Source organism: Nannospalax galili, unplaced genomic scaffold, assembly GCF_000622305.1.
Source record: "Nannospalax galili isolate Female #2095 unplaced genomic scaffold, S.galili_v1.0 scaffold87, whole genome shotgun sequence".
Classification (NCBI taxonomy): Eukaryota; Metazoa; Chordata; class Mammalia; order Rodentia; family Spalacidae; genus Nannospalax; species Nannospalax galili.
This window is the reverse complement of record NW_008360320.1, coordinates 4,214,224-4,232,354: the sequence shown is the minus strand read 5'-3', so window position 1 is coordinate 4,232,354 and position 18,131 is coordinate 4,214,224. Positions and strand designations below refer to the sequence as shown.

Below are 18,131 nucleotides of genomic sequence, written 5' to 3'. Positions count from 1 at the left end.
ATACATTGAGCACTATCTTATAAGGATAAAAGGTTTGTATATTCATTTTTTTATTTTCATCGTTTTTTTTTTTTTTTTTTTTTTTTTTTAACACGTGGGTCCCAGGAATGAAATTCAGGCCATCAGGCTTGGCAAGTTGCTTTTACCCACTGAGCCATCTGTCTGGCCCTGTATATTTTATATTTGTCAAAATTTTAAGAAATATCAGGAAAATTTAGAGAGATTTCATATTTAGCATTATTTATTATTCATTCATTTATGATAGCTTATACATTTCTGGATAATTATATGATTTTTTAACACTGAGGGACTACTCGGTAATTCTGCTATATTTACCTATAGGGTTTCTTGATGCAGTGACAGTCTTAAAATCATTTATTTGTATAGTATTGCACTGTAAGATGATTCAGACTGAAAAAATGAGTGTTTATGATGTGCCTTCCACAGCTGATTCTCTTGACTTCTGATCTATCTCTACAGTGGCAGCAGCAGTGAAAGGGAAACAGGAATTTCTTTTCCAGTTATTAAATTTGAAGCTCTATTAACCTTTACTAGAAGAGTAAGTTGCCCATGGGAAGCTTAAGATAAACAGTTATCATGTACTGCATTTTTTGAAGTTTGAATACATTGTGGAATGGCTGAGACATGTTAATTTACATATGTACTACTTCACAGACTTTTCATGCTGAGAACACTTAGAATCTGACCCTGAGTGCCATTTTGGCATGGAAAGGGACAGATATAAACGGATTCCAATCAGTGAGTATGGGTGAGTAGGGGTGGGGTTCAGTAGCATGTGTCTAACTCTCACATACTTGTTTATGCTGTATTCTTGGGGACTTGCTCATAATTTCCTGCAGTATTATTTTTGTGGAATTGAGTCTCAGACTTGTAGGTTGCTAAAACATTATTAAAATTTAAAGTTGCTTCATACATAGGAAAATGGTAAGTGGACAAGGTTGGTCACAGGCTGAAAGATGTCTGCTTCATCAGAAAAATATATAGTGCAACTCATAATTATAAATGATATTTATTTTCAACCACTTGTTTAATGCTTGGTTGATTTTAGTCAGTTACTACATTATATTTAGCATTTTATCATTTCATTGGAAAGCAAGTTAAGATGGGTAGTCTTAGATGAAGCATTTTTTTTAAAGTACATTTGCATTATTTTTATTTGGTTCAAAACTATAAACCACACAACTCTATAAAATGGTTAAGTTTTTTCATATTGAGATTAACATAGTAAAACCAATTAATAGGTACATTTTATGAAAAGACAAAAATTTAATGAATGGAAAGTTGAAAATAAGGTTAAGGAAACAGATGAGTTAATAAAATAATTACTTAATTTCATATTGTTATTCTACGTAGTCTGTAGGCATCTACATCTATTCGTTAATTCACCAAGTAGTGAATGATTTTCATGTATTATGCTAGATATGAAGAATCCAGTCATGAATAAAACACATCATTTGCTAGTAAAAAACTGACAGTCTGATAGAGGGCAAGCCAGTCTGTCATTACCATTTATGGTCTGTCTAAATGAAGACTTGCCAATTCAGCCTGTTTTCACTTGTGTAGCTCCCCCGGTTATTCAACTAAAAATGCCTTTTTAAAACATCAACTTTTTGTTACAAAAAGTGTACCTTTAGCATGTACAGCATCTTTTGAAATATGTGTATGTGGTGGAATGGCTATTTTATATATGCATTGCTTCACAGATTTTTCATGTTGTGCACACTTAAAATCTAATGTTGGCATTCTGTCATAGAAAGGGATATTTACATACACACACAGAGGTGGGGGTACTGATTAAAATCAGTGAATAGGGGCTGGGAATACAGTTCAATGGCATGTGATAGGGCTTAGCAATGCACAAATGTATGGATAAAAAATTAGTATATGTAAATCATTCTACATTGAACCAAGGAATGAGCACTTTGAGAGAAGGGAAAGTATGGGCTATAATATTTTTAGGATTTATGCTATGTGTACCTGGAGCAAACTTGAAAATATGTGAAATATGTGAGCTTTAGCTTGGAAAGTTTTATGAAAAAGCTGGTCTTTTAGGAATGAGTAGTGAGGGAAGGGGATTCAAAATGTGTTTGCTTGAACAGAGTCCAACCCTTCCAGCAGCCATCACTTAAAACCTGCTTCTCTTCCATTGGCTAACCTTGCTCATTTGTTAAAAGTCAATTGGTCATACTTGTGCAGGTCTACTTCTGACTTTCTGTCTGTTTCACAGATGTTTGTATTCTTTCTGGTCTATCACAAGTCTTGACTTACTATAGTCACATTGAAAACCTGAACATAGAAAAAGCCAGGAGTGACTTTTCCCATTTTATGCTCTTAAAAACTGTATAATAAACTTACGTCTACAAATAAGTTTGTTGAGATTTCAATATGAACAATAAAACTATACATACATTTAGGGAGAACTAAAATCTTTGTTCTGAGTTTTCTGATGCATGAACATAGTATGTATGCCTCTATAAGTATTTGGAGCTTTGATTTATTCCATTAGCTTTTTATAATTTATGGGGTTTTTTTGGGTTAGGTTTTAGTAAAATTTGAATGTTTTATTTTCTTTAGAGAAACTGTAACTGGTATTGCATTTTTAACTTCAGTTTCATTTTGTTCGTGGTTTACTGTAGAAGTGCAACTAATTTGGGTCTGTTATCTTGTTACTTGTTCTAACAGATTTTCTTTTATTTAGAATCCTTGGAATTTCTTGGATAGTCATCTGCAAATACAGTTTTATCATTCTTTCCAAGCTGGTAAACTCTTAGTTTCTCTCTCTCTTTAACCAGCATTCAGTATAAAATAAAAAGGTTGTGAGTGAAGGTGGGCGTCATTGCTCTGTTTCTGATCTTAGCTTGAAAACATTCAGTCTTTCACCATTAGGATATCCTTGGTGGGCTGTTGGCAGATCTCTTTACAATGCTGAGAAGGTTTTCTTCTCTTCCTAATATTCTGTTTATTCATTTTTATTATAACTATTTGGTAGTTTTTGTCTGATGCCTTTTCTGCATCAGTTTATATGGCCATATGACTTTTGCCATTTTTAGCTTCTTGATTTGGTAGACTGTATTGACTAATTTTTGAATGCTGACATGGCCTTGTGTACCCGAAGCAAATCTGCTTATGTGGCAGTAATCTTCTTTTTCTTTTATAAAAAAGACATTGTTGGCTTGTGTTTACTAAAATTTTGTTGAGAACTTTTGCACTAAATTTAATGAAAAATATTGGTCTGTGTTTTTCTTGTGTACTGATATTTTGCATCAGGGTAAAACTGACCCCATAAGATCAATTAGGAAGTAATGGTTCTTCTATGTCTTGAAGAGATTGTGTGTAAAATTGGGGTTGATATATTATTTCATTATTATTTTTTAAAATAGTTTATTTTTATTTTATGTGTATGAGTGTATTGCCTGCATGTATGTGATTGCACCTGTATCATGCAATGCTGCGGAGGTCAGAAGAGGGCTTCGGATTCCCCTGGAACTGGAGTTAAGGATGGTTCGTAGCTGCCATGTGGGTGCTGGGAATTGAACCCAACTCCTCTGCAAGAGAAGTCAGTGCTCTTTACCGCTGAACCATCTCTTCGGCCCCTATTTCATTATTTTTATAAACATTATTTCATCATGTTTTAAAGAAACAAAAACCAAATTATATTTGTATGTAGTTCTTTAAGTGAAATTTGTTTTCCTCCCTATGGGAAAAAGTACTTGTGATTTGAACATGACTTCTTTCTTTTTTTTTTTGCCAAGGGTGTTTCCTGGCCCAGTATTCTACCAAATTTCAGGGCCTGTGTGCTGCTTATTTTAATTTATTTTCTAGTGGTGATGAAACAAAGCAATAAGCACTAGTCATAAATGCAATTGCTTTATATATGGAAATATGATATACATTAACTCTAATAGTGATTATGTGACTAGATTTTTGATTTACTATAATTGGACTATGAAGATTTTGGAAATATTGAATAAGCCAGATTAATTTGTAGATGTAGAAACAAGGTAGACGGGATTTGTAACCTTGTTCAGGGTCATAGTTTGTGAACTAGAGACTTTAGATTCAGGTTAGAGTCTGTTTAGCTAGGGATTGTTAACTAGAGAGGGATATTAGATCTTCAATGGGTTTTTGCAAAGGAGAAAAATAGAGAAAAAAAGTACATACATGAATGTGTGTGTGTGTGTGTGTGTGTGTGTGTGTTATACTTGTATATGTTTATATGTACATGTCCCCTAAATACACTTTTTAGCTACCTCATTATAAGACATAGAAAATGGTAATCAAATATAGGAATGCATAACACAGGATTCTGGAGTGTTCATCATTGGTTCAGAACCTGGGAACTAGCCTTGAATGCCAACCTTTATTCCTACTTACTTATTTTGAAAATGGCAGTAGTAACTATTTGGAGTTATTTTAGTAGAATCAACTTACACAGAGAAGTTTCAGAAAGCTTTAAAGTAGAAGATACCATTAAAACATACCATCCTTTTATAGAAGTACAGCTTTAAAGTCACAATATGAGTATAAAAACACAATTAGATACATTTGATGTATTTTCATAAGTGTTGTGCTGTTTTATTTAGTGTTTAATTAGGGATAGTGTGGGTCAGAGGCTAATTACCAAGCTATTTTTTTCCCCCTTTTTTGTTTTCAGAGCTGAGGAATGAAGCCAGGGCCTTGCGCTTGCTAGACAAGCACTCTACCAGTGAGCTAAATCCCCAACCCTTTTTTTTTGTCTTTTTGAGACAAGGTCTCCCTGTAGCCCCAGCTGTCTTGGAACTCACTATGTAGACCAGGCTGGCCTTGAATTCACAAAGATCCACCTACCTCTGCCTCCCAAGTGCTGATTAAAGGCATGCTCCACCATGCCCAGCAACCAAGCTATTTTTTTAAAAAAATATTTTTATTTATTATTTTTTATGTGTACGAGTGTATTGCCTGCATGTATATAAGTGCACCTGTGTTGTGCAGTTCCTACAGAGGTCAGAAGAGGGTGTTGGAACCACTGGAACTAGAGTTACAAATGGTTGATAGCCACCTTCTGGGTGCTGGGAATAGAAGCTGGGTCCTCTGCAAGAGTAGACAGTGCTCTGAACCATTGAGTCATCTCTGCAGCCCTGAGGTTGGACTACCAGATCATTTTGAAGACGAGTGGGGAGGTTGTCACAGGTTTCTCCATGAACAATTTTAACTATGAAAAAACTAAGTGATAGTTTAGATTTAGAAAATTGTCTTAAAATTGTATTTGCCTTTTAAAGATGAATGTCTGAAGTTCTACTTTTTAAGTAAGATGACCGTTAGTTTATCTTTTGTCTAGACCTGGAGGGACAAATATAAGACACTAATGTTGTCTCTACCCATCATCCCTTCTCTGCTACAGAATTCTCTTCAGAAAAATTCTTAGACTCTCAGTACAGTCCTCCAGGTAGTTACTGTTCATTGATTAGAATTAAAATCAAAGGTGCAATCTACTTGGTACTTAGGCTGCAAGCAGTTTTCAAACTTTTCTTGTCATTTTTTAGTTTAGGTAGTGTTACTGTGCCTTAACGGACTCTTCTTTTGAAAACTGAAAATATATAATGGTTTTTCACATGAATTAGATGGACATAATTCACAGAAGGCCCATGAAAACAAACAAAAGCCAGGTTAGCCAGACTGTTAGAAATAGCAATGGCATTGTTTTAAGATGGAGTTGTAGATAACACAATCTGTGGGCCAAATGACTGCCAGAGTTAAGCATAGTTTTTAGATTTAAATTATTGGGAAAAAAATCAAGGATAATATTTTATGAGATGCAAAAATTACAAAAAGTTTAGTTTTTAGTATGCATAAATAAAGTTTTATTGGAACACAAACCATGTTCATTCATTTACTTACTGTGGATACTTTTGTACTTCACGAGCAGTTGCAACAGACCATATGGCCTGCAAAGCCTAAAATACTTACTGTCTGGACCTTTACAGAAAAAGTTTGCCATCCCTGTTTTAAGATAAGAGTGTGGGCAGTAACTGCTTTTGAAATCTTTGGTATAGGAGAGAACTTGGTTTGCTCATATTTTGAAGTTTCTGAAAAGGAATAACTCAGAAAATGGCTACTGATGTGTACAGATAAGTAGTAGTAGCAGTCCTTTTATAGAATACAGATGACATAGTTATCAGTATAGTTTGCAATATGTCAGTTCATGCCATTATTTTTTCCCTAGTTGAAGCAAATCCATGGCAGCATTACTGATCACAGATACCACAAGCTCATAATCATATCTGATAGTACGTTGTAGAACAGCTGTTCTCAACATTTTTGGTCTCAAGACTTATTTAGGCTCTTGAAATCATGAAACTTACATTAGTTTATTATTGCTATGACAACATGCCAACCATAAACAACTTTAAAAGAGAAAAGATTTATGTTAGCTCACAGTTTCATAGTTTCCGTCTCTTATTGGTTGGTTTCAGTACTATGGATCTGAGACAGAGTTGAACATCATGACTGGGAGTATGTAGTGGAACAAAACCACTTACCTCATGGTAGACGGGAAGCAGAGGGAAAAGGAGCTAGGGACAAGGTGTGTCTTGCTAGGGGCATGCCACAAGTGACCTACTTCCTCTAACTAGGCCCCATCTTCAATAGTGTCATTCTTTTTATTTTTTTATTTTTTTTATGTGTATGAGTGTATTGCCTGCATGTGAGTGAGTGTACCTGTGTTGTGCAGTGCCAAGGAGGTCAGAAGAGGGCTTTGGAGTCCCCTGGAACTGGAGTTAAGGACGGTTCACAGCTGCCATGTGTGTGCTGGGAATCAAATCCGGGTCCTTTGTAAGAGCAGTCAGTGCTCTTAACTGCTGAGCCATCTCTCCAGCCCCCAATAGTGTCAATCTGTGTGACTCCATCAGGGGATTGATCCATTGATTAGGCCAGAGCACTTAATATCCAGTTATCTCTCAGTAGTGCCATCAGCTGGGGACCAAATCTTCAACATACGGACCTTTAGGGTAGACATTTCATATCTATACCATAATCAAAGAGCTTTTTTTTTTTTTTTTTTTTTTAAATCATGTGTATGAGTGTTTTGCTTGCATGAATATAAGTACACTCATGTGTGCAATGTCCATGGAGGCCACAAGAGGGGGTCAGAACCTCTGAAACTGCATTAGGATGGTTGTTAACTGCCATGTGAGTGTTGGGAACCGAAACTGGCTCCTCTGTGAGAGCAACCAGTACTCTTAACCAATAAGCCATTTCTCCAGCCCTTTTTGTTTTTTCAAAGTTGGATTGTTGTCCATTAATGTTTTCCATGTTAGAAATGAGGACAAAGTTTTAAAATAATTGGTTTAAAAACAAAAATTACTAATTTTATATTAGTAAAAGAAGAGAACTTCATAAAAAATGTTTTCTAAAGCAAAAAGAAATTAGTGATTTATTTTTTTTTAAATTTTTTAGCTTTTGTTCATGATTGCTTTAGTGGAAAACATTGGGTTTCTTGTATCTGTTTCTCCATTCAGTTTTTTTGTCATGTTATTTGATGTGTTATTTTGATCTGACCATACACAGATATAGTTAGAAAAAGGAGCAATATTTAAGTAATTTATTTAGATATTCATGGATATTTTTCTTTGATATACTAAAACTGAAGGACAAATAGTTTCCTTCCTATTTAAATTTTTAAAAATTTATTTTAAGTGTATGAGTATTTTACCTGCATGTATATGTATACCATTGGCATGCAATGCATATGGAGGCCACAAGAGGGCATCAGATTCTAACAACAGTTGTTAGGTGCCACGTGGATGCTGGGAACTGAACCCTGATCTTCTGCAAGAGCAGCCAAGGCTCTTAACTACCGAGCCATCTCTCCAGCCCCTCTTGCCCATTTTTAAAGTCCAGTTTAAGTATAATTTATAAGATTAAACGTAATTTTTCAGATGAATTGGTCTATATATAATGCATGCACACACACACACACACAGATGCTTCCACCATAGTCAAGGTATGGAAGATTGTCTTCATCCCACAAAATGTCCTCATGTCTGTTTTTAACCAGCTCTTAGCTTCTGGCACCACTGATCTGCTTTCTGTCCCTATACGTTTTCTTTCTCCAGAATATTTTGCAAGTGGAACTAATAAAGAGTCTCTTTTTATTTGTTTGGGATTCACCTATGTCCTTCCTCTCCTTCCCTCCTCTTCTCTTCCTTTTCTCTCCCTTTCCTTTGTTCCTTTCTCTTTTTTTTTTAAAGCAAAAAAGCAACTCACTCACTGTGGCCATACTGGGAAGAAATGGGGAACAAATATCCCATGTCCTTCTATGAGTAAGATCTGTTGATCTGTCTTCCACATTTAATAGAATTTCTTTATGCATGAGTGCTTTTGTAACTTCACAAGTAATTCTTTTAAGAAATATTGATTCTCTGAATTATATGGACCTTCTAAATATTAGTGTATTTCACTATTTAGTATTTAAAGGCCATATTTATTAGTATCACCAGATGTTTTAACATTGGCGGTACGTATTGTAAATTGCCTTTCTTGAGTTTAACAGATTCACTTTTGAAAACATGCCTACCAGATTCCCAAGTCTTTCTAACCATGATTTATATACTCTAGTTTTGAGAGAACTACATCTTCACTATACAAAATTTTATTTGCTTAGTTTTTATTTTGCCACACAAAATATTTTTTTTGGAAAATATTAATAACCACTTAATTAGTAGAAGCATTTCCTTACAACAGCATTGACATAGTCAATAACAGTTTCCAGAGCAAAGATGCATCTCTTTCAAAATTGGTTGTAACTTTTAGGTTCACAGTGTTGAATTAATACAGTTATACATTATTATACTCAGTATAAACCCCGTAAGACATAGAATTGAATGGGGTTTTAACCTTTAATAAAGATCTCAATTTCATTTTAAAATATACTGTTTCATACAGAAAAACTCATTTTTAGTGCAACTAACAGATGTTTTCACATGCATCTCTAATTTCTATGTATCTGATTATATATCACAGTTGGTTACTTTTTGAGATCCTTGGCACCTGAGTATGGATATAAATTCCTCAAGTAGATTTCAGTGGTAATGTTTTTCTCATCTACTAATTAACATGAAGCAAATTTTATGCTTCTTTTTCAAATATAACTCATTTTTTATTTATTGAATTTTTTGTGTGTATTTCATATAGAACATTCCAAACAATCTTATTCATCTTTATTACCTGCACCCCAAATGGCACCCTCCCATAGCCCCCTCCCCCCCACCAATGGAGCCCATATACTCTCTCATCCCTGTTACTGTCCACTGTGTTGTCGGTGCCCCCAGCTGTTCTCCAGTGCTTGTCTATCTGCTGAATCTAGTCAGCCTATCTAGAGTTCCTTGTTTTAGGAAGATCAGCGCTTCCTCATCTAGCACCAATCAGTTGCCAATATTGCTTTAGATAAGATTGGGGTCTGCTGTTCATTTTCCCAGTTCTATGCTGGATTACTATCTGATAGTCTCTTGGGACACCCTGGCCATCAACTCAAAGGAAGGTATCTCCTGTCTGGCATTGTTTCTTGTTACATAGCCTTTAGCTATATACGTGGACTCTTTTTTTTTTTTTTAATATTTTTATTTGTTATTCTTTTTTTTATTTTATGTGTATGAGTGTTATGTCTGCATGTAGGTAAAGTGCACCCGTGTCATACAATGCCCGTGGAGGACAGACAAGGCTGTTGGATCCCCTGGAACTGGAATTATGGACAGTTGTAGCTGCCACGTGGGTGCTGGGATTCAAACCTGGGTCTTCTGCAAGAACAGTCAGTGTTCTTAACCTCTGAGCCATCTCTCCAGCCCCTACACATGGACTCTTAATTATGCTGATCACTTTAATCTTTGGTTATACTTTCCTTTTGCGTGTTCAAGACCATACAGTTGGCTCAAATAAACTAATTTAGTTTTACTGTTCAGGTCATTTGAGGATGTGTTCCTCAAAGGTCACATGGGTTTGGGAGGAGCTCCTGGCTCCTTTCTTTTACCAGTTCCATCTATGTAAAGATAAATCAAAGGTCCTGTTCGACCATGGCTGGCTTTACTTGGAAGCATGGAGGAAATGTTTCCTCTGTGTTGACCCTCCTCTTTGTAGAGTGGACACTGGTTCAAGTCCATCTGGTGGGGTCTCCATGGCTTCCTTGATCAAGAGGATAGATGACTCACCACAGTTACAGGACATTTTGAGAGATGCTCTGTAGTCCCCTGGAACTTAGTCAACCTTGGAGGGCAAGGAGCAAAAACTGTCCTTTAAGTCTCTCTGACCAGATTAGTATAGGCCTCAATGAATGACTGTTAAACATCCAAGAAGGTTAGTTCCACCAGTCTGGTACTTTTAATTAATATGCGCTATGTAGATAAAGCTTGGGCAAAAACCAAACGTTCTCAGATAAACCTTGACTAGACATATATTTTGTTCCTTGAGCTAGTTGTATGTGTAATTTGTCAGTAGGTTGTTCGATTAATATGGTTCCCTCTGTTTTTTTTTTTTTTAAACTAGTTAGGCATTATTCATCTCTCTCACTGTCCAACCCTTCCACCATGGTTTCCCCATTTAAAGTGCCTCCATTTTTTCCCATTTCTTCCCTTAATAATACCCTTCTCCTATGGACCTCTCTTGAGCTCCTTCTTTCTCTTTATTCCCAAGATTCCTTGTATAACCATCCCTTAGTAACACCTGTTTCCTACTGTTCTTCTCTTTTAGGTTCTTTCTCTTCCTTTACCTCCCTGGTTCCTTTTCATTGTCCTGGTTCCTGTAGTTATGTCTGGACAAAATATTTTTTAAAGTCAGTGGAAGAGTTGAGATCAAATAAACAATTTCTGCTACTTTTCATGAAGTTTTCTTTTCATTTTTCTTAAGTGAAATGAAGCTGACATTATCCAGAGAAATTTGTGATGCATGTGGCCAATTCAGATTATTGTGGTTCTTTTTATACCTAAAAACATGGGGATTAACCTAGGAACATGAACCTAAAGTTACATATTGGGGGACAGTATATTACTGATATTTCAAAAACAACCTGAAGTTGCTGTCTTCTTAAGAAATTACCTCTTAAGAGCTTATATAGTTATATTGTTATTGTTTTATTACCTTATAGGTGCTATACTTGGTAGATCAGAAACTCAGGAGTGTCTTTTCTTTAATGCTAATTGGGAGAGAGATAGAACCAATCAGACTGGTGTTGAGCCCTGTTATGGTGACAAAGATAAACGGCGACATTGTTTTGCTACCTGGAAGAATATTTCTGGTTCAATTGAGATAGTGAAACAAGGCTGTTGGCTGGATGACATCAACTGCTATGACCGGTAAGAACATACTCCTTTTTTTTTTTCTTTAAAGTAATAGAATCAATTGACTTTCCTCCTCTCTGCCCCCCTTTTGTAAAAGGAAAGATCAAGGTGGAATTATGAAGACCATTATGACATGCGCTAATGACAGATATGCCTTTTAACATAATAAATGGAATGTTTATATTTTGTCCTTTACATATTTTGAGTAATCTGCCAAATACATAAAAAGTTTATTTCCCCATGTTATTAGCATTATAAATACTAATATTAAATTGCTTCAAAGGAATATGTAATATCTGTTGAAGAAATCTATTCTCAAGGAAGAATAATGCTCTATTATTTAATTTTCTTTTTTATATATTTGGAAGAAATTGATCTTAATACTTTTTTCCCATTTTTTTTCCTCTTAGAAAATAGGTAGTCTCTTTACCCCAGATACATTTTAAGTTGACATTCAGAATTATATCAGTTTCCTCATAGAAAACTGCATTTTATTTAACACATCTTGTTTAAATTGTTTTGTACTGGAAATAAAACAGGAATGGTCATGTTATTAAGTGTCTGTAATCTTTCTTTAGACTGGTCACTTTTCTTCTGGGGCCACAGGATTTCCACCAGGAATAGGTGCTGCAGATGACAAGAGTCCTGGATAACTAGATTATTTTGGAGCAAAAATGTAGTGCTGTATCTATTAAACACTGTATCTATTTTCAGGAGCCTCAGTTGATTATTACCTGGAGTTGGTGATTTGTTAGCCATATGTGACTTTAGACATAGAGTGAATATGCCCTGAAAATTTAGTGCCGATTTCATAAGATGTTAAAGCACAACCACTTAGATATATATTTAATATTTGGTTTATTTTTCTAAGTCTGAAATTTCCAAGGATTATTCATCTATACTTACATACTTTGCCTCTACTTTTGGTTATCCTGTCTACAAACAGAAGAGCCTACCAGGTGATATGTGCTATTATAAAAGGGAAATAGGAAGAAATTGGAAAAAAATGTGGGGCTCATCTTTACTCAGAATGAGATTTTACTAGTCAGTTCAAATCAGGAAGCTCTTTTTTTTTTTTTTTTTTTAATAAAAACTACGGAACTTTTTACCTAAATCCAGCATTTCACTAAGTGAGTAGGGAGCCATTTACTTGGAGCGCTGTAGAGTGCATTATTCAGTGTAAAATGCTTGCTCTTAGAGTGATAATTACTACATCAGCTTTGTTTCTGGGGATTAAATGCTGTTATAAAAATATGTGAGTCTTGTTTTTATGCTTTAAATCTGATTGAAAAAGATAGTAAGAGAAAAGAGTCAAGGAATGTTGAGGTTTGGAAGTAAAGAATGATGAAAGAAGAATTAAATTGGATGTAGAAAAAGTAATTTTCTTGATTTAGGCTAAGTATTTAATCATGTTACTTTTCTGTACATTGAGGCATGATTTTAAATATTAAGTTTTTACAGAAATATTTTATTTATCATTTTGACTTTATGTGTCAAATTGAGTGTATTGCTTGCGTCTGTGCAAGTGCACCCATGTCAGATTTCCTGGAACTGGAGTTATGGATGATTGCTAGCTGCCATGTGGGTACTAGGAATTGAACCTAGGTTTTGTGCAAGAGCAGTCAGTGCTCTTAACTGCTAAGCCAACTCTCCAGCCCCTTAAATGTTAAATTTTAAATTATACATTTCTTATAAGTTGTTAAAACTTGGCTTTCATATATCTGTTAAATCTGCTAGTTACTAGTTTAGATTAGGTATCACTTAGTTTATGTGTAAGTTTATTTCGTTTTATATCTAGTTTTCAGGATTAATATTCACAAAGTGGGAAAGCTGTATTTCCCATGAACAAATACACTCTTAGACTAAGCTACCCCATTGACTTTTGTTCTTCAAGCTTTTCTAATAATTTAAAAAACAAAAGGAGATAGTTATCTTTGATTGCTCAGGGAGTCTATTATAAACACAGATGGTTATTTCTTTTCTTTTTTTTTTTCCTGAGATTTAGTATCAGAAATCTAGGAACATTTTTGCTTTTAAAAATTGATTATTAGAGCACTGGCTGCTCTTCTGGAGGACCCTGGTTCAGTTCCCATCACCACATGACTGTTGACAACTATCCATAATTCCAATTCCAGGGGATCCAGTGCCCTCTTCTGGCCTCCATGGGCATTATGTGACACTGGTACACTTAACAATACATGTAGGCAAAACATTCATACACATAAAATAAAATTTAAAAATTAAAAAAGTGATCATTAGATACTTACAAACATATTGAATTTGAGTGTAAAAGATTCCTATTTCAGAGAAGAAAAACATCTATTTTAGGGTTAGTATAATAATATTGATATTAATTATTCTCTGTTTCTTTTTAAAATAGGACTGATTGTATAGAAAAAAAAGACAGCCCTGAAGTATATTTTTGTTGCTGTGAGGGCAATATGTGTAATGAAAAGTTTTCTTATTTTCCGGAGATGGAAGTCACACAACGTAAGTTTATAGTGAAAATAACATGTTTGTTCTGAAAGCAAAATGTGTGTGTTGCTGCAATATTTTACTACTGCTTTCCCATATTCTGCCCCTCCCCAAACCTGACCTTATGGTAACTGTTATAAAACTGTGTAGACCAAGTCTGAGTTGTTTTCCCTCCCTATCACAGCCACTTCGAATCCAGTCACACCCAAGCCACCCTATTACAACATCCTGCTCTACTCCTTGGTGCCACTTATGTTAATTGCGGGGATCATCATCTGTGCATTTTGGGTATACAGACATCACAAGATGGCCTACCCTCCTGTACTTGTTCCTACTCAAGTAAGTTATTAACACTCCAGGCTTTGTACTGTTTTACATTTTGTATTTTAAAGAAATATTGCTGAGGTAGAACTTGGTAGCTAGCTTCGTAACCAGTTATTTTCCTTTGGAATTCATTTTGGAGTATTTATTTTCTTGGGAATTATAGCTAATTTTGCAGACATTAATTTCTTCTTGTTGTTGTTGTTGTTCTTTTTGAGACAGGGTCTCCCTGTAACTCCAGCTGACCTGGAACTCACCTTGTAGACTAGGCTGACCTCGAACTCACAGAGATCCATGCTGGGATTAATGTCTGTCCAACTGCAGACATTAATTTCTTATGTCATAAGTAGAGTAGAATGAGGGACACTCACATTCCTGTTCTTCTCTAGAGAATTTTACTTTCCAGCAATTTTTAGCGTGGGCTGCACTCTGCCTTGCTTCTTGAAAGTGCCGAAGAGGTGGGTTTAAATCCTTTACTTTTCCATACTGTTCTCCACTCTTCAGTTTTATGCATTTTTCAAGACTCCTTGCCAAAATGTTCTTTGAACCATTAGGATTTGACCAAGAAAATCAATCAGGAAAGTATAGAAAAGGGAAGTTTTGTAAAGGCTTTACGAATATATACCCATTAAAATCTTTTAGGGATTTTTTTTTATCATGTATTATTGGCAATTTAAGTGTGTTTGTTTATTTTAAACATATCAAATGTGTATAGAACACTAAAAACTTAAAAAAAATCTTTGATTCTCACCCCAACATAAATGTTCCTGAAAATAGGTATTGTGGGTAGTCAGATTGAATACACTACACTTTCCTCATTCTCTAGTGTGTAGATTGTTGATACTGGCTCAGTGCTTTGTAGGGATTTTCATAATAGTTAATAATCTACAGGCACAGGAGAGTTGATAACTTTTGGTTATACTTGTTCAAGACACCTCTAAATTCTAATTTTCACTATGTTTATTTTAATTCTTAAGATTGTATTACCTTGGCTTTCTGAGTTCTTTGGTTTAACTATTTTTCTAATCCGAGTAAGATTAATGGTTAAAACTTGATAGGAAAAAATGGTAAAATGGTATATTTTAGTGACAAAAACAATTCCTTCTCTCTAAGCTCTATTTATATAACATACTTCTTTCTTAGTCCTTGCAGCAGTCTGTAAGTATTAGATCATAGGCCTCCATAATCTTTGAAAGATATGCATGTGGAGAAATAAACCCAATAGCAAAATAATCTTGTTCTGTAAATTGAACACAAGATTTTGTACATGTTAAATATTTTAACTTTTAAACATTAGCAACTAAACATTAGCAAAATGTTAGTACCTAATATATGTGATTTACTACAAATGGCCATAGGATGTACTTCACTTATTGTCAAGTGTGACTTTAAAATTTTCTTTTTGTATCTAAAGCTAAGAGAGAATGCTCAGTGTTCTGTTAATTCTTTGAAATTACCCTAGATTCATAATGTGATAGAAACAAGCTGAAACCCACATTTAAATGAAGTTGATAAAAAATTCATGAAATTTTTTATAAAAGTTAGTTCTGAACAGTAATATACCCTTATAGATAGAACATTGAGGTATATCCACTGTTGGTACAATAGTGTGGTCTAGGCGTTTTTTAAAGGCTTGATAGCCTATATATTAGATGACTTTATTTAGGAATACTAATTCTTTAAGAAGAAAAGGCATATTAATAAATAATAACCTGAGAACTTTCATAGGTGTTTATCTCTGGGCTTTAAATATTTGTTGCTATTGTTAATATTCTTGTGTACATTTATTTCATACTTGCATTACTGTCATAAATTGTATAGACTCCTAAAAAATAAGGAGTAAATTTTGGGATTGAGAGACTTGGAATGGATAGGTTTTGTTATGAAAACTACAGGACAGCTGAGTGTGTGCTTTCCTTGAGTCTAAACTGTGTGGGAAAGGGCATTGTCCTTGATGTGGAATTTCACTCTGATTGCTGGACTGACTCTGTATCAGAATGGTTGCATACTCTACATCTCATTTTGATGAGAGGTGTATGCAAATTATACTTCTGCAAGACTACTTTATAATTCTGTTTCAAAAGGCTCTTTTTGTTTGGAAAAAGTTAATTTTAATTACATCAAGCATTTGATGAACATTTAAATGCTTGTTCCTGAGTGCTGTTACAAATAATTATATAAGAAATATTTAGATATACATGCACATGAACATATATATGTATGTATATGGTGTGTGTGTCTGTGTGTGTGTGTGTGTGTGTGTATGTGTGTTTGTGGTTATACTTTTTATGAGTTCTAAATTGTGATATGTGTATACAGGGGTCATCTTTGGGATTTGTTAAAACATCCAAAATCCTGGACTATATGCCTTAAAGTGTGGAATAGAGCCTTCGATAATATGTTTTTGTTTGCTTTGTTTTGTTTTGTTTTGTTTTTGAGACAGGATCTCCCTGTAGCCCCGGCTGGCCTGGAACTCACTATGTAGATCAGGCTGTCCTCTCTCTCACAGAGATATGTCTGCCTATGCTGAGTGCTGGGATTAAGGGCTAGTGCCTCCATGCCCAGATAATAACATGTTTTTAGTAAGCTTTCCAGGTGATTTTGGTGGCCTGTCAGATTTGGAAAGGACAGGCTCACTTTTACCTCATAGGACTTAGTGTGTAGTATTATAGATAAATAGGTTACAGCTGTCAGAATAATTGGAATTTGAACCAAGAGAGTTTTCAAACTTTATTCCTGTTTCTTTTTCTGTTTTGCTCACCTTTTCTGAAAGCAGATGCTTCCAACTAATATTTAGATAATTTAGTTAACACCCCTGGCATCTCCAAATCATAGCATTGTCTAATTTTTTTTTTCTCTATTTTTAGGTGTTGAATCATTTAAGTACTAAGATGAGCCTTAACTTCATCTCATTAACCTCTTATAAAGAACAAAAGGAAGCCAGTCATAGATTCATAGAAAACATAAACTCATGTGGTTTTTATTTAAGCTATTTAAAAGTTTAGAATATAGTTTTTCAACATGTGATTTGGTTTTAGACAGAAATTCCTGGCTACTGATTTGATTCTTCCAGTACGCACTAATTTTTAAGACTTGAAGATAGGAGCAGTGGGTAAGAGACTTTAGATTTGACCTTAATCCATGTGCCCATATTCCAAGTTTAATTTAAAGACCAGTTAGGGAAAGGTCTTGTAGTCTTGCCAAGGATCTCTGTAACATTTTCCAACATTCTTTAAATACTTTAGGGCAATGACTATTTGTTACTCCTTTCTTAGAGAAACTCTCAAATCCTTGACTGTAGGCTGGTTTATGAATAAACTGGCGTCTTGTACAGCCTTGTCAAGATCTGTGTGTTTTGTTAACTAAATGATGGTAATCATTATCATTAAAACACCATTTATTTAGAATATTTTCTGACTTCATTAATATTATCGTAAGTTATATAAGAACATCAATACTTTAATGCCCAGTTGTCTTAAATGTTGATTCTTTATAATTAATAAAAAAATCTAAAATAATCTAGCAGAGTTAAGAATACAAAAAAGGCAGGTCTCTGTTTCCTTAAGAAACGAAGCCATGGGGCTGGAGAGATGGCTCAGTGGTTAAGAACACTGGTTGTTCTTGCAGAAGACCTGAGTTTGAATCCCAGTACCCACATGGCAGCCAACAACTGTCTAACTCCAGTCTCAGGGGATCTGACAGCCTCTTCTGACCGCAGGCATTGCACGACATGGGTGCACTTACCTACATGCAGGCAATACATGCATACACATAAAATAAAAATTAAAAAAATTAAAAAAAGAAATGAAGCCATTAATGTTTCTTGAAAACCCTTAACTACTATGAGTCTATTGTTTCATGGAATCACCACCATCTCAGTCATTCAGAATGAAAGTGTTGGAGAAGACTTGTTCTCAGACCTGCCGTTTCCCAACTCTGTTCTCTACTGTTTCATCTTGATCTAAATGTAGTTCAGAACATTATTGCATCTGAAGCTGACATTATTTC

The 18,131-nt window shown here is 34.8% G+C and overlaps 1 protein-coding gene across 2 annotated transcripts in view; it reads left to right on the top strand.

Annotated features, from left to right (window-relative positions):
• The window catches only part of Acvr2a (activin A receptor type 2A), a 91,794-nt gene that overhangs the window by 44,370 nt on the left and 29,293 nt on the right, over positions 1-18,131 (top strand). For both annotated transcript variants that reach the window (XM_008825178.3, XM_008825179.2), the window contains exons 2-4: positions 11,135-11,342; positions 13,708-13,817; positions 13,987-14,141. In XM_008825178.3, the coding sequence (XP_008823400.1) occupies positions 11,135-11,342; positions 13,708-13,817; positions 13,987-14,141 (473 nt within the window). The remainder of the gene's footprint in view (positions 1-11,134; positions 11,343-13,707; positions 13,818-13,986; positions 14,142-18,131) is intronic.